At 40.2% G+C, this 25,802-nt stretch overlaps 1 protein-coding gene across 19 annotated transcripts in view; it reads left to right on the top strand.

The window, feature by feature from the left end:
• add1 (adducin 1 (alpha)) overlaps positions 1-25,802 on the top strand; it is a 28,075-nt gene continuing 2,273 nt past the window's right edge. The window contains exons 1-19 of one of the 19 annotated variants that reach the window (XM_039779374.1): positions 1-156; positions 9,440-9,648; positions 10,808-10,970; positions 11,276-11,427; positions 12,102-12,182; positions 12,362-12,511; positions 12,600-12,743; positions 12,951-13,049; positions 13,412-13,585; positions 14,897-15,247; positions 17,899-17,994; positions 18,103-18,195; positions 18,573-18,590; positions 19,820-19,906; positions 20,786-20,942; positions 21,182-21,550; positions 22,399-22,491; positions 24,184-24,199; positions 25,364-25,417. In XM_039779374.1, coding sequence (XP_039635308.1) covers positions 9,454-9,648; positions 10,808-10,970; positions 11,276-11,427; positions 12,102-12,182; positions 12,362-12,511; positions 12,600-12,743; positions 12,951-13,049; positions 13,412-13,585; positions 14,897-15,247; positions 17,899-17,994; positions 18,103-18,195; positions 18,573-18,590; positions 19,820-19,906; positions 20,786-20,942; positions 21,182-21,550; positions 22,399-22,491; positions 24,184-24,199; positions 25,364-25,415 — 2,490 coding nt within the window. In that variant the 5' untranslated portion in view covers positions 1-156; positions 9,440-9,453 and the 3' untranslated portion in view covers positions 25,416-25,417. Of the gene's footprint in view, positions 157-9,439; positions 9,649-10,807; positions 10,971-11,275; positions 11,428-12,101; positions 12,183-12,361; positions 12,512-12,599; positions 12,744-12,950; positions 13,050-13,411; positions 13,586-14,896; positions 15,248-17,898; positions 17,995-18,102; positions 18,196-18,572; positions 18,591-19,819; positions 19,907-20,785; positions 20,943-21,181; positions 21,551-22,398; positions 22,492-23,516; positions 23,555-24,183; positions 24,200-25,363; positions 25,418-25,802 lie in introns of all 19 variants that reach the window. The other 18 variants (XM_039779375.1, XM_039779376.1, XM_039779377.1 and 15 more) reach the window with 18 other exon arrangements.

The raw sequence follows: 25,802 nt of genomic DNA, 5'->3' as shown, positions 1-25,802 counted from the left end.
GGAGGCTGGGCGGAGCGACGCACGGACGACGAGCGGAGAGATCAGAGCCATAGAGATATTCTGAGATCACCAGGGTAGGGGATAAAGATAGTGAAACCCACCGTTTTGCTTTCACCGAGCACTGTTTATATATTTCATCACTTCATCAAAGAGAGGGTAAGCTCGGAACCAATCGATACTGTTTGCATTTCAGCGGTTTGTCCGGTACAACATGATCCATGTGTGTGTGTTTGTTAACGTTTGTTCCACAGTCTCGTTGTGTTCCAGTGTGGCGCTCTCTCACTTGTTTTGCTAATATGCTGCTCGGTGCAGTCTGCAGAGAGGCGGCTGTGTACGTTTTCACACCGTAAAACGAGCATTTCTGCGTTTTAGTGTTATTAAATGAACGCGCCTGAGCTCAGACGGTTTCCTGCGTTGAACAACAGCCCAGGGGCACACACTTGTGCCTGGTGTGTGTCGTTAGCATGCTGCCCGAGCAGGCCTGTGGTTGCATTATTTTGCATTTCACATGCTCCCAGTTACTTGAGCTATTTAATACGGGCTGCTCGGGTCGATGCGTTTCCTGATGTAGTGTGTGTCTCTGCACTGGGTAGGTCTGGTTCCAGTCTGGGCGTGTTTTGGAGCCGAAGGATATTTAGTTGTGTCGTGATGGAGCAGTTTCCTGTTGTTCCGATGGCACCATGTCCTGCATAATAATACATAATAAGCACAATAATGTCTTTGATTGAAAGCACATCACCTGTCTTTTCACAGTACAAGAGGAAACGCTATGCCACACTGTATGAGATATAAAGTACTTTATTAATCCCAATGGGACATTGTGTTACGGTACACAACATATAGAAACCCAAAAGTAACACACCAAATATACAGTATACAATGACATGTTAATGCATGTTAATACACTGTACATTAGTAATGTAAAATGCAATAAGCTAGGCAATATCATGATATTTAGGCTTGCTTAATTGATAAGTGTGTTAACACAATGCATCCTCCACAAGGAAAAAAATCTAATGTTTTCCTCTTTAAGCATCTGCAAAGAATTTGCTGCATTTCTCAGTTTTATATATAATTGTTATTTAATCTTCAAGTTTTGGGCAGATGGTCGGACAAAACAATGTCACCTTGGCTTTTGTGAACTTGCGATGACTGTTATTCACTATTTTCTGACATTTTATGCACTTAAAGATTGATAGAGTAGTCGAAGAAATAATTGATAAATAATTGTTAGTTGCAGCGCAATCTAAGAATTAGTTGTAATTCTAGTAAGAGTGTCAGTTGGAGGTTTGACAGGCGATGATAACCTGAGATTTTGTAAAGGTTTAATGTGCCTTGTTGACAGTTAGCCGTTTGTTTTTTAGCCTCAAACTGGAAAACGTAACCACTAAGCTGTTGCAGTGTCTGAGTTCTTTGTAAAGTCCACTGTAAAGTCCCTTCCCCCTCATACTGTATGAGGATTAGCAAACCCAAACTGCCTGATAAAATGTGTGAGTGTTAAGGGATGGTAACTCCCTGGATTTGGTAATTCTGTTAGAATGAGTGAAATTCCCAAAGGAGGGAGTTTAGCTCTGTCCGTCTGGCTTAATGTTACCACCCTCGACACACACTACTACACATGTACATAGACACTCACTTTAGATACAGAGTGTTTGTTTTACTCCCACTCCCCACGCCCACACCCTTGACTGCAGTGCAGCTGAAAATGTGTTCCTCATTTCAAGTCTATTCTCTCTATTTCACTCTTTCCTTCCTTCCTTCCTCCCCATATGTGATCACTTATCCAATTTTTTTTTTTTTTTTTTTTAAGTTTGAGATGCGTACACAGTCACTTAAACTTTTAGTCACACCACAGAGGCCACTAAAGATCGAGTCAATATAGGTATCTATGTTTGGGTCCAATATTTAACCAGCAGAATGCTGCACAGATGCAAATCATGACCGTACAGCCCAGAGTGTGGCCTAAGGAAACTGTACAGGGAGGGGTCTTCCACCACTCTGTCCCATGTGACATGTGACAGCCAGATAAACCCCGAGCCACTGTACTCGCACTCTAACACAACACAGCATCTGGCATGGCCTTGGTGGTCCGCAGCAGATAATACCTTTCCCATGAATATACAGTACAGGCCAAAAGTTTGGACACACCTTCTCATTCAATGTGTTTCTTTATTTTCATGACTATTTACATTGTAGATTCTCACTGAAGGCATCAAAATTATGAATGAACACATATGGAATTATGTACTTAACAAAAAAGTGTGAAATAACTGAAAACATGTCTTATATTTTAGATTCCTCAAAGTAGCCACCCTTTGCTTTTTTGATAACTCTTCAAACCCTTGGTGTTCTCTCAATGAGCTTCATGAGGTCGTCACCTGAAATGGATATTGCCTTCACCAGGTGTGCTTTGTCAGGGTTAATTAGTGGAATTATTTCCCTTTATTAAAAAAAAGCAAAGGGTGGCTACTTTGAAGAATCTAAAATATAAGACATGTTTTCAGTTATTTCACACTTTTTTGTTAAGTACATAATTCCATATGTGTGCATTCATAGTTTTGATGCCTTCAGTGAGAATCTACAATTTAAATGGTCATGAAAATAAAAAGGAAACGCATTGAATGAGAAGGTGTGTCCAAACTTTTGGCCTGTACTGTATTCCCAGTGTTTGGGAGGCTTACATACAGTAAATTTTTATATTTATATATATATATATATATGTATATGTATATGTATATATATATATATATATATATATATATATATATATATATATATATATATATATATATATATATATATATATATATATATATATATATAAAAATTCAGTCTCAGGAGCTATTTACTTGTTTCTTAAATTAAACTTGGATGTATCTCTTGGCTCTAATCGATCTGATGATCATTCATTTAATGACCGGGTGGAGAAGGTGACATACTTACCGAAGCAGAGGAACATATGTCTCTTTAGCTGCTAAAAGCTCCACTAAGAGTTCCACTATGTTCATCAGCTAGTCTATCTGCCATTCAGTGCTGAGCAGGTAGAATGCAGTGTGTTTTCAGAGCTTTTTCACTGAAACAGCATCCTGCTGCCGCCAAAACAACGCTATGATATCTGTGAGAGTAAACTAAAACGGGAAAGATGTGGTCGGACAGCTAAACAATGAGCTGAAAGTCACTAATAAAGCTCCGTAAAACTGAAGTGGGCTGCAGATTCTGGGAGTTAATTCTCTCTAGGTTCATACAAGTGACCCCCTTTTCCATTGTTATATAATGCATTGCTATTATAACAATATAATTATAGCTGCTTTTAAATTTTCAAAAGTTCCTCTTTTGCAGGAAGCACAAATACCTGGAATCTGCAACGTGTGATGTAATTGCATAGTTGAAAATGGATAAAGACTTAATGTAATCTAGTGGGTGAGTGGATGACAATGAACTATAATACTTTAACAGTCCACCTGACTGTTAGCTCATGTTTACATAACACTGTGACTTCTATGTGTACGTCAAATTACTTTCTGGTCCACAAACCATATGTGGGGCAGTGGTAAAATGACACCTAAGGCATTCCTACCAGTTTAGTAGAAGTTAGGGACTGTCACACACACACACACACACACACACACACACACACACACACACACACACGCACACACACGCACACACACACACACACACACACACACACACACACACACACACACTAAAGAGCAGTTGTTGGTGGATTCTTTGTCCCCAGTAATGAATGGCATCAAGCTCAGAGATCTAAAGAGCCTTGTCCGAGTGCTTCTCACGCCTGAAAACTGCTTGAAACACCAACTGTATACACACACACACACGCACACACACACACACACAGTTACAGAAAGACCAGCAAGACTTTGAGGCCATCTTTTTTTCACACTATAATGATCTTTTCTCTGCCGATGGCTTGATTGGCATACTTTTGGAACAAACTAAATGGATCTTTTTGCTTCAGATTGCTTTCTTTTTTCAAAGAGCTTAGTCATGCTGAAAAAATGTTTTAAGTGCAAGCTTCCGTCTCTCAAAAAAGAATTATGATAAAATTGAAATATGCACAATGTAGGCCTAAACCCAGTGCATTAAAGTTGACGAAGCCAACCACTGTGGCATAGCAGAGAGCAGGGTGCTTCTCTACATATGCTATCTCTAGCTTTTCTTTCTTTCTTTCTCCTCTCCCATCATTTGCTATTAGCAGCCTCTGCGGAGAATGGAAACATCTGTATTTAGTGGGGTCATTTCAAGTTCAAAACATCAGTTTAGTCAATCATCTAGACAGAATTCAGTTGCTTGTTTCATTTTCTGGCAAAGGCCAGTGTACACTGTTGTGGTTAGCAGCACATACTGTAAGTTATGGGTTTCGAAGTGTGCTTTTTGCCTGAGAAAGTAGATTTTTCTACTACGTTTGAGCAATATGATGATGCATATCGTAAAATGATATGTGTCAATTATCAGACCTCTCTTAATATTTTTGAGTTTATTCAGCCTTTGTGGGAAATCGATTAGCAGGACTGATTTTTGCATCAGTGGGTTGGGAAACCTTGATTTGTCAGGTATTTAATTAATCAAAGTGTAGTTAACTTTATCTACAGTTTCTTAATTGATTCCCCCAAAAATGTACTAGGCCTATATTAGGAGCTGCACCTAACTATTATTTGTATTATCGAAATAATCTGCCGATTTTTTTATTTTATTTTTTTGTCGATGCACTGATTATTCGTTTGCTCTAGCTATAAAGAGTCAGAAAATACTGAAACATCACAACACAATCAGAATTCCCTCAAGCCCAATGGTGACCTCTTCAGAATGCCTTTCCAAAAATCCAAAGATATTCAGTTTACTATCCCATAAAAGCCTTTTCAGTAAAGCCGATTTCTTATTTCTTATGAATGCAACCTTTTGGTCTGAATTAAGAGATTTAACTAGCAGTCTGTGACCACCAAACAGGCAGCACAATGAGCACATATAGTACATCTTAGGTTTGTAGTATCCTCTGCGAGGTTGTATAGGCTGCTCTTTCCTTTGCTTACATTTGTAGTGTTAGCAGGTCTAAAACACTTGATTGTTACAATGACAAATCCAAATGTCTCCTCTCACTCAAAGACAGATGGCATATATTGTACTGTATGAATGTGATTAATCGTCACATTTTTCCTGTTGCTTGGAGACAAGAAAACCCTTGGATGCATCCAGCCCAAGGGGTTTCCACAGTGAAATGTAGGCAGAAATAGCAGCTTTTGATGTGCATAAGCTGTTGTATTTTCTGTTTATCAGAGGTCCTCGGTAAACAGACAACTGTCAATATCTTAAAGTCCTAGCAGGCACTCTATAGCAGTGTCAATTTTGCTCTTACTCTAGTCAGAGATAAGAGAATCTGACACTTGCCGTCAGCCAGAGCTGGCCCATAGCAGGTCTTTCTATCCACAGCTTAAAACTAAAAATCTGCAGGCTGGGGTTAACTCAGTCATGGTGTCTCTTATTTTTACTTCCTATAATTTTAGGAAGCTGGCCTAATTTGTGATTGCAATATGCAACTCGGTCTTTACATGGTCACCCCTAAACCAACTTTGTTTAAGTAATTTATGAATTTTTTTTTTTTTAAACAAATATTCTTTTTCTGCTTTTGGAGAGGCTCTTATGCCCTTCTTTTTTTTTTTTTTTTTCAAACCTGCAGAGCACAGAGTGCTGTCAGGCCAGACAATACAGTGCCAGGACCAGATAGTTCTTGTCATGGCTGCTATAAACTCCCCAACATTTGGAGGGTGGTGCAAGAGTTGCATATTTAGGCACGCCCATGGTTCCACTCAATGAGTACAGGGTACTTTCCAATACGGATTATTTAATGGCTGTTGTTATGGAAGCCAGGGTGAATCTGCCTTTAGGGAGATAGGCCATGACAAGATGCTCCATTTTGTATCATTCCTGCATTTATTTATTTATGTTATTTTGCCTCTCTTAAAACTTTCTGGTTGTCATGCCTTGTCCCAGCGTGGTATGACACTGACTCGACCCTTCCCTGATGTACAATAACGGGTGCTTCTGAGTTTTCAGTTAATGTCTATACTGAACAAGTGCATTTATAGAACTGTCAAATATCTTAGTCTCCCTGCACATCAGTCACATTCCATGTGATATGAGTAAAAATCAGGTTAGGAGATTGTTTGCAACCTTGAAACCTCATTATTTTATTAATTAGTTCAGTTCTCCATTAAAAAATATAGTATTTGATACCCAACTTGGTCTTAATCTAAAACAAATACTATTAAGTCAGTGTATGTTCAAACATTAGTTTGAAGGTGTGTGCCTTGTGACACCGACTGGCTTGCAGCATGATGTTGGCATACAGCTGTTACATAACGGCAATCTTTAAAAGCGGTCCCATGTTTCCATGGTAATGTGTTTTGGTTTCTATAGCAATTGCACTCTTAACAGCAGTGGAGGCTAGCCGAGCCCCCCTGCACGTATATCTGAGGAGAGATGAGAGGTAGGGGGTCTGGCGAGGCGGGGGTGGTTGTGAGATGACAACATTGTGCATAGATAGTGAAAGCTTCCTGCATCTACGACCATTGCCATTGCCAAATTGTCCAAGAAATAAGCAACCTAAGGATCTGGACGTAATTTACACCACAGAAAAAGATGCTCTGGAGATGTTTATGTTGGAATGGTGTCTACTATTGCACAGCTGGATTCAGTTAACATTTGTGGGAGGGCAGAGTGCAGCGTGAAATTACTTAATTCAAAGAAATGCTCCGTGAGATGGCAGTGAAAGCGACCTGATTTAACTCCATGACTTATATTTGCGAATGCACAATACGGCCTGTATTCCCTTTTACCCTCTCCTTGCTTTGTTTACTCTGACAGTTTCAGTGATACTTAGGGTTCATTCATCATGTATTTGCAGGCGTTAGCAGATTTTGTGGCTGTGTGCACTGCAGTGTTGGACCGATGGCAGCCTCGAAACAATCCAAAGGATCCTATTACACAATTCCTGCAGTGCTTTAGTGCATAGAGTGATGGGTCATTGTGAGCAAGATTAGCATTGATAATGAGCCTAAATTTTATATATATATATATATATATATATATATATATATATATATATATATATATATATATATATATATATATTCTGCTCTGCTCTCTAAACAAAAAATCAGCAGCACAAATGTCTTTTTTTTTTTTTTTATTTTTTCATGTTTGATTACCATCGTTGCCGCTAGCAATAAACACCAACATGAATAGCTGACAGCAAACGCAGCATTAAACACGCCAGAGCAAAGTGAATGAGGTCAGACTAGCAGTCTAGAAGCATTTAGTCCGTCTCCTGTAAACCCGGCTGACACAGGCCAGTCTTGGAAGGGCTGCAAAGACTGCAGTGTTTTCATTAACCTAATAATAAAAGCAATAATAAAGACACGTTATTATTGCCACACAACAGTGTTGTGGCTAATTGTTTTGGTACAGCATGGTAGCGTAGTTCCAGTGCTGAAGAAAGAGAGAACATAACAAGCAAACAGGAACCAGTGATGATGAATTAACATCCTGGAACTTTCAGTTTGTTATAAACTGATATACAGCATAAATAAGATAGTTAAACCAGCCTGCTTAAAAGTAACTAGCTTAGCAAAGTAGTTGTTACTTCAATCTCAACTTTTGACTCTAGTGGAATTAATGAGTTGGCATGGACTTTCTTCTTGTGAATTAATGAATTGTTTATTTAAAGGTAATTCTTAAGAAATGGTATAGGTGGAAATAACCCTTTTTTATATTATAATACTGTGTTTTCACTTCATATTTCCATTTTACTGAAGGCAGAGTGCAGCTTTTAGGTCTTATCTGTGGTTCATGTCCGTTAAATGTTGTTGTTGTAAAATGATACATGTCTTAATAAACATGTTGCAGTTTACCCAGTCAGCTTTAAACCTTTTTATTTTTTTCTCGCTACAATGTTATGTTGTGATCATGTAATTTCCCCTCATTTAATGTGTTTATGAGGTGAAAATGGACCAAAACATTGTTGGCCTAGAATTAGCCAAACCGGTTGAAAACACAAAAACCTTGATTGGAGCAGGTGACCTAAGATGTGTGGAAAAAATGTTGGGTTTGATGTGGAAAATCTCAGTACACCAATAAAAGTGGCCAGCCCTGCCAGCTCTCAGTGTGATACTGGATGCTTTGGGTTTGGTCTGCAGTCGTCATGGTAGTTCTGGCTGAACATTTTTATTGATGCCCAGCCGACTAATGGGCTACATCAGTTTCTGCCAGAGCAACCCCACGTTACCCATGCATGCTTGCACACACGCACATTTCCCTGTGCTCATAACTGGGGCTTGAGTAGTCTGTTCTGTGACAGACAGCCGGTGACTGTTTATCCACACAAACACCCAGCCAGCTGGATGGACATGGATCTATAGGAATCTGTCTCTCCAATCTCTTTATGTCTCTAAATCCCTCCCTGTTGTTGTCACATAGGGGACACATAGTAATATTTAAGATAAACATTGCTTCTTGATTCTCCATGTATGTATGTATGTATGTATGTATGTATGTATGTACATATGTATGTATATGTGTGTATATGTATATTCTCCAAAGTGATAATTATTTATCAAGCTGATTGCTACAATACCTTTGGCTATATTTCCTTTGCCCAGCCTTGGCAGTTAAGTGGTGTTGTGATTCCAGAAAACACATTGTGGAAATCAATGAAAAGCCATCACAGCTGGGAAGAGTGATCACATGATCGTGACAGGAAGTAGAGCAGAGCGTGGTCTGTGCCATTGATTTTCTGGTCTAATGACTGGCGATCCCTCCATCAGCATCTTACTTCCTCCTACTTGATTTTTCCTTAATTAATTTATACTACACATTTTAAGAAGGGGGGAGCTTTTATAATTTATATATAAAGTTTAAAGCAGACAGTGGGTGATAAAATAGTAGCTATTATTAGTCTGTTTTAATCCTAATTGATATGTTTTAGGGATAGACTGATTATCGTCCCTAGTTGATTATCGGGCCGTTTTTGGGCAGTTTGCAGATTATGTCTATCGACTTTTTTTTTTGCCTGATAACCGATAAGTGTGCTACTTTGGCTCCGCTACAGCTCTGTGTCTGTCCCTCTGCTTCCGTTTCACTCACCATTGAGTCTGACTTAATGTCCCGCCCACAACACTTTGACTGCCTTTTACTGTGTATTATGTCGACAGTTTCTAATTTATTAAATAATTGCTTAAAGCATTTAAACAATTTGTAACATTTCAAAATCTTAATTTTCACTTAAAGATTTCCATTTTCAATGTAAATGCATATCTGTTCCAAATATCTGTTATCGGTTTCATTAGCGAATAATAATCGGTATCTGTATCGGCCTTGAAAAAACAGTTCAAACATGATCTCTGATCACTCCCTCCTACAGGAGGCCAGCCCAGGATGAACGGCAACTCAGGTGCCGGCGTGGTGACGGCCCCCCCTCCCACCACAGCCCCACACAAGGAGCGGTACTTCGACCGGGTGGATGAGAGCAGCCCGGAGTACCAGAGGGAGAGAAACATGGCACCCGACCTGCGGCAGGACTTCAACATGATGGAGCAGAGGAAGAGGGTCTCCATGATCCTACAGAGTCCGGTCAGTGGAGCAGACACATTAAATATATTCAGATTCAGGAGCATACGCTACATTTGCTCGACACTCACTACATTAACTGACAAAAATACTGTGGTTGCACTGCCATTACCAGCATGGTCAAATTTGAAAAGGCAGCAGCCTTCTCAACAGCACACGATGGATCCAGATTATTCCCCATCAACCGTGTGTGACCGACCAGCTGAATACCCAGAACAGAGAACAGCACTGTTTACAGGCCTATTGTATGTGTGAGAAGCACGGATGTATTAAAGTCCTAAAAATAAAACAAAAGAGCCCAAAGTGGTGCCTATATGAGGTTTTTACTTTGTTAGGTTCAGGTCAGTGTTTTCTCTGCATCTCAACCTTATGTATTGTGAATATGAATTGTATGCAAATTACACTCAGTTGCCTATTATTAGTTTTCCTAGCTATATCTAATGCAGTCTAATACAACAGTCCTGTTCAACTGTATTGCGTAATACAAGAGAGGGGTTTCTGTTATGTCAGTGTGATGCAGTACAATTCAACAGCAACACACACTGCAGCCTCCAATCTGACCATAGTTGAATCACAACCTCTTTAAAACAGTTGCAACAAAAACATTATAACCTTTGTGAAGTTAGGATTTATTGCAGGACTTTTGTATTAGACTGCATTGATTTGTGCTAGGTGTACCTAATAAACTGGAAACGGAGTGTATGTTTGGCTAATGTGTGTACTTGTGTGGTTACCTGCCCCTCTGCCAATATGCCGTGTCTGTTAAAAAGCATACATTTAAGTCCATGTTACTTAAAGTAACCTCAAGCAAGTTTTTTTTTTTTTTTTAAGTTTCTGCAAGTTCCTTATTATACCTTTTTTTATTGAATTTAATAATAAACAGTTACTGAGTAAAGGGTTAGTACACACTGCAGTATGCTGTCAGAAATTGTCAGCAGTGATATGAATTTGTAGTAAATAATGGTATGGTTGTTAAAAGCTTGTTTTTGCATTGTTTCAGGGTATTTCATTTACTAAATATGGAAGTTGGTTCTAAAATGTCCGTAGCCTCTTAATCTAGAACAAGCCTTCTTTGTTTTGGGGTCATTGTGCCCCTATGTGTTTTTTTTTTTTTTGCCCTTACATTTTTTGGTGTTTTTGTGTCTTCGTTGTTGACCGGCAGGCATTCTGCGACGAGCTGGAGACAATGATCCAGGATCAGCTGAAGAAGGGGAAGACGCCCACTAGCCTGTTGGCTCTGCAGCAGATCGCAGACTTCATGACCACCAGCATGCCTTCCATGTATCCCGCTGCACCTCAGGGAGGCATGGCGGCACTCAACATGAGTAAGCAGAGAAGGGAATAAGTGTGTGTGACTTTTTGACCTCAGCCCTGCTATGTCTGTGCTCACCATGAGGAATGCAGCATAAGCCAAAGTTAATTATTGGACAAAGAGTCCAGTTGGATTCAGACTCCATCTAATTGCTATTATCTGTAACGGAGATTATTTTCTTTCCTACTAGCAAGGAATCAGGAATGGTGGTTATTTTTGTTCCATACAGAGCACTATATTTGATCATTTTTTGTTTCTTTATCTCACTATTATTTGTCAGCCTCTTTCATGTAAGTGAACCCTGTCTTCTCCACTCAGGTTTGGGTATGGTGACTCCAGTGAATGATCTGCGTGGCTCAGACTCTATTTCCTATGACAAGGACGAGAAGTTGCTCCGCTGCAAGCTGGCTGCCTTTTATCGGCTTGCTGACTTGTTCGGCTGGTCCGAGCTCATCTACAACCACATCACAGTAAGATGGGATTCTTTCTTTATAATATAACTGAAAATGTTGACTGAATTTGTCATTCAGCAGTTCATTAAGATATATTTACCATCTTAATCTGAATATGTTCCACTAAAGAACCGCTAGTCCTCATATATAGTGGCATGTGTCATGTAGCTATCCTCTGTGATCGTCGTCCAACAAAGAGCCACGAATTAGCAGAAAAAGAGCTTAAAATTTGCAATAGCAACTTAAAGTGGCAATCACTTAAGATTTTTCTCATTGATTTATAAATTCTATTTGAGTGAAAACAGTGTTGTTTATACATGAGCTTAAATTTTTCATAATAAATTATAGTTTTTACCTGTTTTTACTGAGTATTACTCAGTCAAAATTCTTAATGTCGCTTAACGATTAAATGGTTAATTATTAACATAACCTAATCCATGGGTACATTGCAAACAGGAGCTAGCTAATTCAGCATTTTTTTTTATGTTGCCATTTTGCCAAAATGTAAACAAATATATGCTCAAATTCAACAAATATTGGCCACATTGTACATGTTCAATGCTATGTGGGTATATGATCTGAATTGTAGGTTTATAATATATTCTTAGAAGGTATGCTTTGGTGTGTGTGTAAGTGAAATGAACATTAAAGTAACACTATGATCTAATTTGACTGTCAACTGGTCCTTTTAGGTCAGGGTGAACTCAGACCAGGAGCGCTTCCTAATTATCCCCTTTGGGCTCCTGTACAGTGAAGTCACCGCTTCCAGTCTGGTGAGAATCTGTGCTGATTTCTATTGCAACTGCATGTCTTGTCTTATGGTGTCTTTCTACTTTTCTATCAGTGATATCTGTGAGTATTGGTGCACTTCTCATGTGATTTTAAAGTATGTTGTAATAGGGGAGATTCTTAAGTCTTTGAGTAACCTCTTGTTGTCTCCCATGCTGTCCAGGTGAAGATAAACCTTCAAGGTGAGATTGTTGACCGGGGAAGCACCAATCTGGGGGTCAACCAGGCCGGCTTCATTCTCCACTCTGCCATCTACGCTGCACGGCCCGATGTCAAGTGTATTGTACATATACACACATCCGCGGGTGGTGCGGTAAGGGACAGCACGTACAAATGAATATAGGCCTACCCAATATGAATACAGAGTCTGATGTCATTTGTTGGGGTCTGTTTGATTGCAGGTGTCCGCCATGAAATGCGGCCTGTTGCCCATCTCACCTGAGGCACTGTCCCTGGGTGAGGTGGCCTATCATGACTACCAAGGCATACTGGTGGATGAGGAAGAAAGTACCCTCATACAGAGGAACCTCGGGCCTAACAGCAAGGTAACAGCAGAGTGTATATCTGTATGTGAAAATAACAAACAAGATCAATATTGCTTCTGCAGCAGCTGTGCAAATGTCAATTTGAAATGTAATGGTTTCATTAAAAAACAAACAGCTAAATTCTAATTTTATTACTTCTGAAACACATTCTGCTTTTCTTTGCCGTTTTTTTTTTTTATTATTATTATTATTTCTCCTCGCTCCCAGGTGCTCATTCTGAGGAACCATGGCTTGGTGTCTGTAGGTGAAACAGTGGAGGAAGCTTTCTATTACATCCACAATCTGGTCACTGCCTGTGAGATCCAGGTAGGACGCACGCTGAACTCTGTATTGGACACTCCCTCTGAAATATCCCTTGGAAATTGCATTTAGCGCATGGACATTTATTTATGTCAAAAGTATTATCACTTTGCTTTTATTGTGATATGATGTATAGAACCATTTGTTTCCATTTCGGTTGTTGTATTTGGCACCATATGTTTGTCTGCATTTTTCATAACAATTGTCTTTGTCCCTTGTTTCTCCACATTTTTATATGTGTTCATCTTTCTTCATCTTAATGTCTGTATGCGTGTTTGTGTGTGTCCTCATGTCCACATTTTATTTTCCTTCTGTATTCTGGATCTGTCTGTGGTTTGTCTGTCGGTATCCCTCCCAATTTCTTTCAGGTGCGAACACTGGCCAGCGCTGGAGGGCCAGATAATCTGGTGTTGCTGGACCCAACGAAATACAAATCCCGCCCACGGGTCCCGGAGCCAGCCGTCGACGGGCCTTCTACACACCCCAAGTGGCTAGTCGGGGAGCAGGAGTTTGAGGCTCTCATGAGAATGCTCGACAACTTGGTAAGTACAAAGAGAATGGGGGAACTTTTGCTGTGGAGTGGGAGTTCTTCATTCTTTGAACACTTTTTTATTTATTTATTTTTTTTAATTTTGGATAAACTGTCCCTTTTTTAATTTCTGGAACCCTGGCTACTGGATGAATTACTACCCACTTCTCCACTCTCTGTGAGTGTAGGCTTTAAAGCAACCCTGTGGGTTTTCCTTTACCCCGGCCACAATGGACCATATTGGATAGTGGTAAAACTGACTCAGTAATGTCCGTTACACAGCAATCTATCTAAAGTTTGCTAACATTAGCTAGCATTAGCCACCATAAGCTACTGGTCATACCGCACCAGAATGTATTGATTTGAACAACACCGTGTTCTATTGCCGATAAATTAATGTTTTGTTTAAGAGAAGAAGAATGTATTATTTCTTCTTTTAAAACAGTCATAGTTAAATAGTGTTTACTAGAAATGCACCGATTACAACTTTCTAGGCCGATTCCGATTTTCTTTGAGTTAGGCCAGCCGATACTGATTTTAGCTGATTTTGATTTCATTTTTTCTAACCACTTAACAGCACACGCAAATATTTATTTATTTTCTATCTTTTCTTTAATAGAACATTTTGCACAGAACAGAACATTTTTTGAACAGATAATGGATCACTATAAAATAGAACTATATAAATTACTCCTGGTGTGGGAAATTCACACACATCTAAAGTGCAATGTTAGAACCATTTCCTTCTTTTCACATCCAATATCCCCAAAAAATAAATATGTGTTTTTGGTTTTTGGTGTCATCCCTCCACGCCCTACTTTTTCCTTGCAGGTGTTTCATATTGCAAACTTGTTGTCTTCTGCACACACACGCTGAAGAATTTCCAAACAGCTGACATGTTGCAGGTGAATTCACGAGGTTCCCTACATGTGTGAGAATAGCGCGGACATGCGCTTCACACGGCGAGCGGGTACGCGCGACACACAGCGGAAAAGTTGAGAGAAGGGGGGCGGGGGGGAAAAGACTGTGCTGTCATGTCCGTGTGTGCGTGCGTCCCTGAGAACTGTAACTCGTATAACTTATGTTGTCAGTTAATTGTAGCGTTGACCGGCATGAAATCGGCATATATCGGACTGACCTGCCGGTCGCAGGTCATGGCCGAGCATGTGAAAACCGGCCAATTCCGGTCACTGGCCGGTCTATCTGTGCATCTCTAGTATTTACTTAAAAGTAGCTACTTAAAAAGTACTTTAAACATTGATATACAGTTGGTGTAGTAACTATTTATTAACCCCTGTTTTATGTTTGTCTTCCTGTTTCACAGGGCTACAGGACGGGCTACCCTTACCGCTGCCCAGCATTGCGAGACAAAGCTAAAAAGCACAGTGAAGTGGAGATCGCTCCCTCCACCCACGGTGGTTACTCATACGGGGAGGACAGTGACTCAGGTGCTCGCTCCCCAATGAAACAGAGCTTCCAGCGCGGCCAGCGTGACAAGACCCGCTGGCTCAATGCCGGCGGCCGGCCTGACGAGCCCTGCGAGGATGGGCCCGATGGCAGCAGCCCCAAGTCGAAGCCTAAGGTGTGGACGAACATAACACACGATCACGTCAAACCCTTGCTGCAGTCTCTCTCGTCTGGTGTCTGCGTGCCAAGCTGTATAACCAACTGCTTGGTCTGTGCCTACCTTATTGTTCATAGTAAAGATTTTACAGCTACCTTGTTGGTGGAAATGGGCAGGTGGTCGGCATCCTTAGGTTCTGGGGACAGTGAGGAGTAAAAGTATAGTTCAAAGCTGAAACCGTTGTTGGTGCTAGGCTAAAAATAGAAGTTTGTATAATCCTGCTTTTCACTCACTGTAATTTCACATGTCCTATTAACCCACCTTTCAATGCAGTTAACTCTGCTCTGTTAATTACTTGGTAGCATAGCAGTGAAGATTTCTTGACTCTCCTTGCTCAGTTTTCCCTTCTGGTCTCCTAATGCTTCATGATGCCGGGCCAGCTGCCCAAAGCATGCCCCACTGCATGTGTAGTAGTGAAATGCATTGTTGGTGTTGCTGTTTTTCCCAGAGGAGCGAGCAGCAGGGGTGTGGCATGAGTCCTCAAGTGGGCAGGTGAATGTGGCAAGACACGGTGACGTTGCTGCTAACCACACTTTTGCTCACCGCCCCGCAGTACACACGCACTTAGTTTTGTCTTTGCATGTTGAAGTTGTCCTTTTGTTAACTTTGTTGCTCAAACACGATTCAGCGAAAAGGGATAAAGAAAATGCAACTACAGTGAGTTTTGGGGCTATATTCTTAAGCGTATTAATACGATTTACATTGCCCGTATAAATGAGGGAGGTGGTGGCATGTCTCTGATAATCTTTTACTAGAATAACAACAGATACATTATAAACATCTGATAAGAAAAAATAATTAGTATAAGAAAAAAAGCCAAATTTTGCTTTGCCAAAGGGGTTATGCAGCCTGCTTTTCTAATTTTTTTTTAGAGTGCTCCCAGTTGTACTTTTCTGTTTCCTCTTTATTGTTTTTTTTTTTGTTTTTTTCTGGTTTCAGTTTATTCTGAAAATCGTATTTCAACCCCTCAAGGCCTGCATGAGTGGATTTGTTTGAAAAAAAAAAAAAGCCATGAAATTTGACCTGACTTTTGAATCAATTATCTCCTGTTGAGAAAGTAGGAAATGTTGTGTTGTGAGACTCTTTCTCAGTGAGTATATCGCTTTTACATGTTCATCTCATACTCAACCAACCCAGCTACTTCCATCCAGAAACCTTCCCTCATCTAGCCCCTGGTTTGGCAGCTAACCAGCCAAGCTTAAAGTAAACACAGGAATAGAGTCATGAGCTTACGCTTTCCACCGCGAATTACATGCCTAGTTTGAAAAGGTTAAACAAAGTATTTTGCATGAAAGCTGAAGATTTGATGTGTATATTCACCTGCTGCTCATTCAGTTTGGTGCAAGAAGTGGGTGCAAACTTTATTTTTTTCCAATCATGCTGAGCATTACCAGGTTTACAAAAACATTGTGAAAAGTAGGTGGGGTATTTTTTTTCCACATTTAAAAGGAAAATGTCAAGACACTAAAAGGTTTCATGCTCTGCAGGAAAGATACACTCTTGTCTTAGTTTGCAGCGTTGTGGCTTTTCTTTTGTCCCAACGTGTGCGAGTGTCCTCGGGTGTGTTTCTCTCTTATCTCTGTCGTCCTTGTTGTTGTGTATCAGCCTGGGAAATGACTATGGTGATGCCAGCTCACCCCTCACTGCCACTCTCGCTTCGTAAGCCAGCCTCATCATCTGTCACCCACCCAGCCATCCATCCCTCTTGCCACCCCTGCCCCCCCACACTTCTCCCTCCCTCACCCCTTTTACCTTTTCTTTCTTTCTCATTCTGTGATGTTTTCAGTTGATCTTCAGTGTGCTCCTTCTGTTTTCTTAATCTAATAGCACATCAATGATGATGACAAATGGTTTTCTGTAGGACAAGTACATTGTTAGGCTTTAGTTGGTGCATTTTTAACTGTCGTCATGCGCGAGGTCTCAGTCATCAGTTTCTGACTGAGCATCAGCTACACTGATCACCTCAGAAGTATTAATCCAAAAACAGCGTCTAACCATCGGGAGGATTTTTAAAAACGGTATTTCCTCTCTGTGTGGGCTCCTAAAATCTGTCGTATGTCAAGCTTTTACTTCTCGGCAGCTTAAAAAAAATCATGAACCACAACTCCTCATCGTATCACTTCAAACTGCCTCTTGCAGGTTCATCTGCGAGTTTCTGGTGTTTTTAGCAATGACTTTTCTGGATGAGTGAGAATTCTTTTTATTCCTTTTTTTATTTTTTTTATTCCAGAATACTTGATAAAGTCCTCAATTTTTTTTTATGACATTTAAGCTTAATGCAACGGTTTCTCAGTTAAAAAAAAAAATCGGATCTATCATGTGTCAGGACAGCTCTAGTGCTCTTCATTTTAGATCATTAAGTCACTGCTCCTGTCTGTGTTTAAGCCCCACTGCACCACATTACTGGGGAAAATACAATCTAATATGGGTTGATAAGTGAGCATCAGAGAGGTAATGTTGTAAAACAATCCTTTACTAAATTCATAGAAGTATAAATGAATCTCATCATCATTGGTTCACTTTTTACATTTAAATCCTTTTACAGCCATCCAACTTTGTCCATTTCAGTTCAGCATGATTCATGTATTGTGAAGCCTGCATAGTATTTTGTAATTCTATTTTTGTGCCTGGGTTTTCATGTCATTCAGTGTATCTGGTTTTAGTTGTTTTAAAAAAAAAAACATTTTATATGGTGTTTACAGTGGACAAAGGAAGACGGACTCCGCCAGTCTGCCGCAGCCAATCAGTTCATCCCAATGAACACCAACCCAAAGGAAGTCCTGGAAATGAGGAATAAGGTATCACGTTTGTCTCCTTTTTAGTGAAGCAAAGACCATCTGAGACTCCTGAGGCACATGGATGCACAATAAGTTTATCATTCTTTTTATGACTTCAAATGTTTGTAGATCCGGGAGCAGAACCTGCAGGACATAACCACAGCAGGGCCCCAGTCTCAGGTTCTGTGTGCCAGCACCATGGTGGAACGCTCCTTCACCCAGGTCAGTCTGTGAACTCGGCACATACAAACCTCGCTGCTACAGCAATCCTGACCTGGAGATGAATATGTGTCTCATACTGATTATATACTTGAGAGTTTGTGCCGTTTGGTCACTTTTATGCAGTTTAAATAATAATCCTAATATATTCTGTCCAGGTCTGGAGTTACCCCCTAAACCAAAATGCTGCACATTGTGAATAGTGTGGATGAAGTTGTCCTTAGCTTTAATTAAAAAAAACTAAAAAAAACTAAAAAAAACGTGACATCAGTTTCTGAAGGAGTAACTTCACCACTAATAACACAGCAAAATATATCCTCCATGTTTTGACCCAGAGAATGGGGTGACTTTGTAACTGTCACATTATTCTTTGACCACAGAGATTGTCAATCTGGCAGGTGAGTTGTGTTTGGGAGAGGTAACCTCACTCTGCTCTCCAAAACTCCCAGCTCAGGTTGTGGCCATATTCATACATTGTTTTTGTTTTCTCTCCTTCATTTCCTTTTTTTTTTTTTTTTTTTTATTTATTTTTTTTTATAATTTATTCTTCTACTTTTCTTTCCGGTAGTACAGAGTTGAGGCTGTTATCGGTCTCAGCACTTTAAGACTGGTCCATTTTTGAAATCTTGCATTGTTCAACTAGATCCCCACTGCAGTCCAATATACTTTTATTTCTGTGCATGCACTCTTTATCCTATTTCGATATGTGAAAATGGAAAGTGGCTTAAAATTGGACTTAAGAGTTCAGTTTGCATGGTTTGCCCTCCCTTCGCTGGGCAGCTCAATTCTTCCACTTCCTGGACATTTAACCCAAACACCATGAGGAGCAGGACATGGACATGAAACAGAGCTGCACATTAACCAAGTTTTAGGGCTACCTAAAACTTATCCTAGCATGTCCGTAGTAAGACCAAATGAGGCCTTGGTGTGCTGTTATTTTGTTAGATTCGGATTGTATGGACTGCATACTGTATAGAGCCCCCCCCCCTCGTGTGGCTCGTTTGTCTTTAAAATGCATGATCTCAGCTATTTGTTCCATCACTGCTATGCTTTTCACAGCCCCACATCACTTTCCAGAACCATCTCGCTTTGCATTTCCAATGCTTGTGAATGTCTCTATGGTATATGTGTATGCAGAGGTGGAAAGTAACTAATGAAAGAGGAATGGAAAACAATTAACCCTACTCTTTACCAAGATTTCACACATTCTTCTTTTTAATGAAGAAAAAATGCAACTACTTTTTAAAAAGGCAGACTTACAGAGATTTATAACCAAGAGGATGTGTTCACTTTAAGCCTCTTTTTTTTAAACCTAATCTCTCCAAACTTTACATTTGGGAGACTTAATAAGTGTGTATTCTTATTGAAATGGCCATGGTCAGGTTGACAAATTGGATCGCTGTTACCCAAAGTAGTAGCCTCACATGTGCTTGAGGATTACTTTCATATTAGTGTTTGTACTTGAGCGAGATACCGAAGTACTCTTTCCACCTTTGTGTGTGTGAAAGGTGGAATATTTCTGAATGTCTGCACACATTCATGCCTGCCTGACAGACTGCCGATTTGAATGTGCTGGTGTTTAAGAGTTGGGTTGTGCTCCCTCCCCTCACTGGGTTTACTATTGCAGGACGCCCCTCTGTCTGACTGTACAGACACTATTGATGGCCTCGATGTGTCCGAGGGGTCCTATAGTCCTGCTAAATCAATTAGAAAGGTACTTACTGCTCCAGTCACAAATATTCACTTGTACTTCACATCATCCTCCAGTCATTCCTCTGAGTCTGCAGATAGACACCTGATATCTGGGCTTGTATAGATGAAGTGGATAATAGTGCTAGAATGAGGGAATTTTCTCTTTTATGCTTGTATGGTGACCTAGTCTTTCCTACATGTTTATGAACTCTAGAGCCTGAGAACTGTGGATACAGTTACATTTAATAGTATGGTTTTTTTGTTTTGTTATTTTTGGCAGCAAGGATGAAAGGTTGTGTATCTATCATGAGTCTGTCTGCAGGAGAGATTTTTACCTTTGTTTCAAAATGTATTTTTGAAGTGGGCAATAAAGAGGGCAGGTATTATATCCAGTGATGGTGGTGTTTGCTTCAGGTAGGAATAAAACACAAGTCCTTGAATAAACTAAAGTTTTTGGTTTAAAGAACACAACTATTGTAAGTTTACTGCAGCTATGCTTTTTCTGCTTCACCTTGACTATTTCTTGCGTGCCTGCTGATGTAGTATTGGCTTGAACTTTTTCTCAAATCTGTCCGTGCTTGGCTTTTATGCATCAGTGTTGCTGTATAAAATGAAACAGGAAAAATGTTGCTTATTCCTAATATAATAAGGAGTAGCCTGTCGTTATTTTACATCATAACATGTGGATTTTGAAATGGTGTAACTTCATCTATGGCTGATACTTCTGCTCACGCTGCATCATAGTTATGTGTGTAAACGGCCTCTGATCTGATAATCCAGTTCAATGAGAATTTCTGCACCCTACAGCTAGTTAAAAAAAAATATATATATATGGAATCCTTCTATGTGTAATCTGCAGTGACCGTTACCTTTTTCTACCTTCCTTCTGTGTGTCCTGAAGGGGGAGCTAGTGACCGCATCCAAAGCTATCATCGAGAAGGAGTACCAACCCAAGGTTATCGTCAGCAAGCAGGGTCCCAACCCCTTCACCAAACTCACCGACCAGGAGCTGGAGGAGTACCGCAAGGAGGTGGAGCAGAAACAGAAAGGGCCTGAAGGTAACGCTGACGAGTAGAGATGATGAAATGTATCTAAGTATGATGTGAAGAAAAAAAAAAATACACACCCCCTCTACCATGGTGTTGTGTTTATATATTAAATTATATTAATTTAAACATGCTCATGATTAAAATTTTAGAAGGTTTTTAAAGTATATATATATAAGAATAATAAAAGAATATTTACCTTCCTGCAGAATCACTTTATCTCTCCATACACACACATACACATGACACAGTGCAGGGTCGAGACGATAGTAGGGAGGGATCAGCCTCCAGCGTACCCTATCCTGAGCCTGAAATGCTACCGAGGGGTCGATCCTCCGTCTCCACACCTCTGCAGTCTGCCACAGAGTCACCCAGCTTAGAGATAGCCCCAGCTCCGAGTGCCACACCGGCCTCTGAGCGGGGCTCTTCCTCAATCGTCCTCTCCAGTGGGGCTGAGCCAGCTCAGGGCGGCACAGACTCTGCAGACGACGTTTTTTCGACCGCAGAAGAGGTTTTTTCAGCTCCAGATTCCCCACACAAGGAGTTCCACTGCGCCGTGGTGCGAGCCCTCAGCAAGGAGCCGTCAGCGGTACAAGCAGCTAAGGCAGAGCAGGCTCCAGGTACAACAGATGACGCAGAGTCGTGCCTAAAATCCGGCCTTCCGCTTCCCTCCTCCCCTGCTCAGCCCTGGTCCGTCTCACATGCTGCTGCACTGGGAGTGTGGAAATCCCTGCCTGGTGTGTCCTCTCCTTTTTCTTGGGGTTTGGAGTCTGCTGCCATTGTTTTACCAAGCATCCTCCCTACCCACAGTTCAATCTTTGAAGCCTTTGCTTGATTATTCCCCACCCCATCCCCTCTCTCTGATGCCTCAGAGGCATCAGAGTTCTGGCAGATCAGATAGCTTTCTGCAGTTTGATTGGACGAGGAGCTGAGTAGAGAGGATGTGAGGAGCTAAAAGCAAGCTCATTCTAAAATTTGAAACCATCCCCCTCACTTTGAGGGCGCCCTCTTCGCAACTCTAAAAGTGCTTTTGAATTGGAGTGTTGTGCTAACTTTTTTTTGAGGAAGCTGTGTCTGAGCTCAGTAATCCAATCAGAGCATCCCGTGTGTGGACATAATGGTGTCCTCCTTCTCTTCCTGCTAACATGTCCTGGATATATCTCTTTTGGTGTCTACTCTCCCTCCTGTGCCTCTGACTGATTTCCAATCAAAATGAACGGTAGTTTTGGTTGGTTTAGCGCTTCGGGATAAGTTAAGGTTGATTTTTACTGGTATTGTTTAAAAAGCGTTTGCGGTGTTCTCTTGATTAAAGCTTCCTCCTTGGTTTGGTTCTTTGTGTTGTCCTCTTTTATTTGTGTTGCGATGCTGTTGGTGTCAACCTTTTTAAGATTCTTTGAATGTTCTATCAAAATTTAATTATTATGTAAACCGTTTCTGACTATTTAATTTCTGCTGATCTTCATTTTAGACCAGGAGCAGCTTGAAGAGCCTGAGGAGGCAGAGCCCAAAAGCCAGAAACCCACCACCACTCCACCCAGCACCCCCATCAGAGCAGAGGAAGGTAGGTTGGCCCGACATACTTGACACTCCTGGTGCGGCCTGGTTCAGCATGGGTTTCTCCAGTCCTCTTGCTGGGTTTTGGGGCTTTTCTAGGGTCTACAGAAAGAAAGCTGAGGCTTCTGCCCGTCTACCTGCCTGCCTGTCTTGGGGTCTGTTCATGTTGTGGTCTTTAATAATACTACTACAGGTGCTGTGCTGTGTTTACTGTAATAACAGGCCAAGAGGTTTTGGTTATTTAATCAGGTTTATGCTATAAGAAATGGGGAAATTACAGGCTTCCATATGTAATGTCAATTAAATAGTTTGAAAAGACATATATTATACATTCATCAGTAGGGTTGGATATCCGATACCGGTGCTAAAATGATATTTTTAAAATGGTGCCGGTGCCTGAACTACTTAAAAATAAAAAAAATTTAAAAAAGGAGCACAAAACGACAGTCAGCGACATTTCAGTGACATATTGAATAGAAAAGACAAGATTTATTTGTCAAATTTAGCATTTATTGATGGCCCTGTGCAGATGTCACAGTCTATTTTTTTTAGGTTTATTTTTTTTCCCTCTTGGTCTTTATTACTATTGGATTACACCTATGTGAACAGTATCATCCATGATGATACAAGAACGGTCTCTAAGAGTTCTTCATTTATAAATTAATTGGCATTATTCCAGTCATACACCTCCAAGTTTTTTTTTTTTTTTTTTATGAGCTACAGTTCGCATGAGGGAGGAAAGTAATGAATAGCTTTGATCGCAGGTGTAATCTAATACCTGAACTGTTGTTATATAACAAATGTCTCGATGTACAGTAACTCCTTTGCCCCTTCACTTCCATTCTCCATCGTTTTTGGAGTCTACTAAGAATGGTTCCCAACCATTCTTTTTAAGATTTTCTTCTGCCGTTTTTATTTCTCTATTCCACTTTTTTTTTTTTTTTTTATTTAACACTGTGCCTGTGGTTTGATCTGCATAGACATTTGTTTCTACTTGTTCTTTTTCTTCTTTGTGGCTGCGATTACAATCAGGAGATGGAAATTCAAAAGAGTACCTGTTGCCATAGTAAGTACGTACTGTTCCAACTCCTCACCACCCTCCTAAATCACCCGTCGCCCTCCATTCCTGTTTTTGATCATGTTCCCTTTTTTCTTTGCATGGCTTCACTAGTAGAGCTGTTCTATGGTCTGAACTAACCCTTTTTTTCTGGGGTTTGAGACTGTTCAGTCGGGTTTAACTCTGAACTCCTCTGAATCTCTTTCTTGGGGTTGATGGGGGTTATTTCAGAGCTCCTCCCTTTTGGTTTTGTTTTCCAGTTTAAAAAAAAAAAAAAAAAAGTAAGAAAAATGACACTGACAAGAAATGGTTATCTTAATTCATTTTCCTTACAATCTTATTTCAGGTGTGATCCTTAGATCTGTAATATCATGCATTAAAGTCCCATTTACCAGATTGATTGGCCTGGTCCAAACAAATGTGGAGGATGTTCCTGAAGTAAATCTCCCAGCTCCCCAAAACCTTTTTTACGTTGGATAACCTCTCTTTTCCTCCTGCCAATGAGTCACTGTCAAATTAACCAACCTCTCTTGCACATGTGCACATTTTATCAATGTTATAGGACACTGTATATTTGTGTTCCATGGGGGGGGAAATCAGGTAATGTTTTGAAAATGTGATGAATGTTTGTTTGTCTTCCAGACGAGTCCTTTACCAGGTACATCAGTGCTTTATTTGGGTGTGGCTTTCCAACCAAACTCGCTGCTGTCGGCTTTGCTGAGACTCACTTTAGGTTTAGCTTGAAAGGACGGTTGAGGTCCGATGCTTTTGGCTGTGTGGTGGTGTTTAGTCTCCATTTTATTTTATCTGTGTGTTCCGCCCCATCTCCTTTTCTGCCAGAATAGAGCGATGTAAAATGAAGACGGCTGTGGGGACTAGTTGGGTTTTCTCAGGTCTTAACAAAGGGGGTTGTGTTGCACCCGGCTGCACTTTGTCAGCTTGTATCTGAGCTTCAAGCTGTGGTTTGGATGCTGTTTGGGCCATTAATCCTGGAAGGTCTGCTGGAGCAGAGCTTCTGGATCCAGCACCAGCACTTGTTGTTTCTTGACTCTTTTTTTATTTTTTTTTTATTTTTATTTTTTAGCTGGGAATATTTAAGTTGTATATAAGGATGACGCAGGCTTTTCTACTAACTATCTGGTGATGGTGCATGGACACTGATGTTGGCAGAGTTTTAAGTTTAGCTAGCCAGCTGTTATCATTAGCCCTGTGCATTTGATCGTGTCTTCTGACTTTTTAATGTCTCAAGTTGACTCAAATGAAAATGTTGAATATATAACAGTCTTGAATGTGCATTTTGCTCAAGCTAACAGGCCCCATAGTGTTACAGGGCTGCTTAGCCCTAGTATTAAAGTATAGTATAAGGAAAATCTAATAGACTGTTAACATAACCCTCTTCAGATGCTTACTATAACATACGTGGACAAACGCTAGATTTATTTAAATATTTTAAAAAACAAAATCAGTATTAGAAAATAGATGTATCATTCCAAGAATAATTTACAGATTACTATACTTCATTGGGATCTGTGAAAACGGACATACTAACTCTTCTTGCACTCTTTATTAAGAACAAAGGGAGCATCTCTAGTTAGTCATACTCCCAGCAACTGGATTAGATTGCAGTCAAATGATTATTCAAGGCCTAATTTTAACTTATTTCACCTGAGTGCTGAGCCAGTTCTACAGTAATTTAACTTGTTCCCCTCCCCTGACTTTTTATGTAACCTCGCTTGTGTGGTCATGTTATTAAAAAACGTTGGGGAAAAAAATACTATATTTTCTGTGTTGTAGACATTGATTTTTGCTTTTTTGTACACAGGGTGCAAATGAGCCAGGGAACTGCACTCATTAAGATTTCCCTCTTTAAATGAAGGTAAATCAGAAAAATGCTGTGTAGCAGCTTGGAATAGTGCGTCAATGAGAGCTGAGTTTTGTGTTTTGGAATGTACAAGAGACAGTGCATCTTGGTTTGGCTTTTGATCGAAGGAAAGGTATCCGTTAAGGTATCAGGTGTATTATTTTTATTAGTGGGAATGTTGCCTTTGGAATTGTTAGACTTTTTAAAATTTTTGCTTCAAGTCGGTATCATCTTGAACTGATTTTATCAATCATCATAGATGGATAAACTAAAGAGTCAAGTTGTGTGGACTTGTGCAGTAACAAGTGAATGCTTTTTTTTTTTTTTTAAGTAGAAAATCATGTGGATTTAACAGCTTATTCAGCAGTCGATATGTTGTAGCCTCAGTGGTGTGTAAGCT

Source organism: Perca fluviatilis, chromosome 17, assembly GCF_010015445.1.
Source record: "Perca fluviatilis chromosome 17, GENO_Pfluv_1.0, whole genome shotgun sequence".
Classification (NCBI taxonomy): domain Eukaryota; kingdom Metazoa; phylum Chordata; class Actinopteri; order Perciformes; family Percidae; genus Perca; species Perca fluviatilis.
Note: the sequence above shows the minus strand (reverse complement) of the source record. Positions and strands in the feature narration are given on the sequence as shown.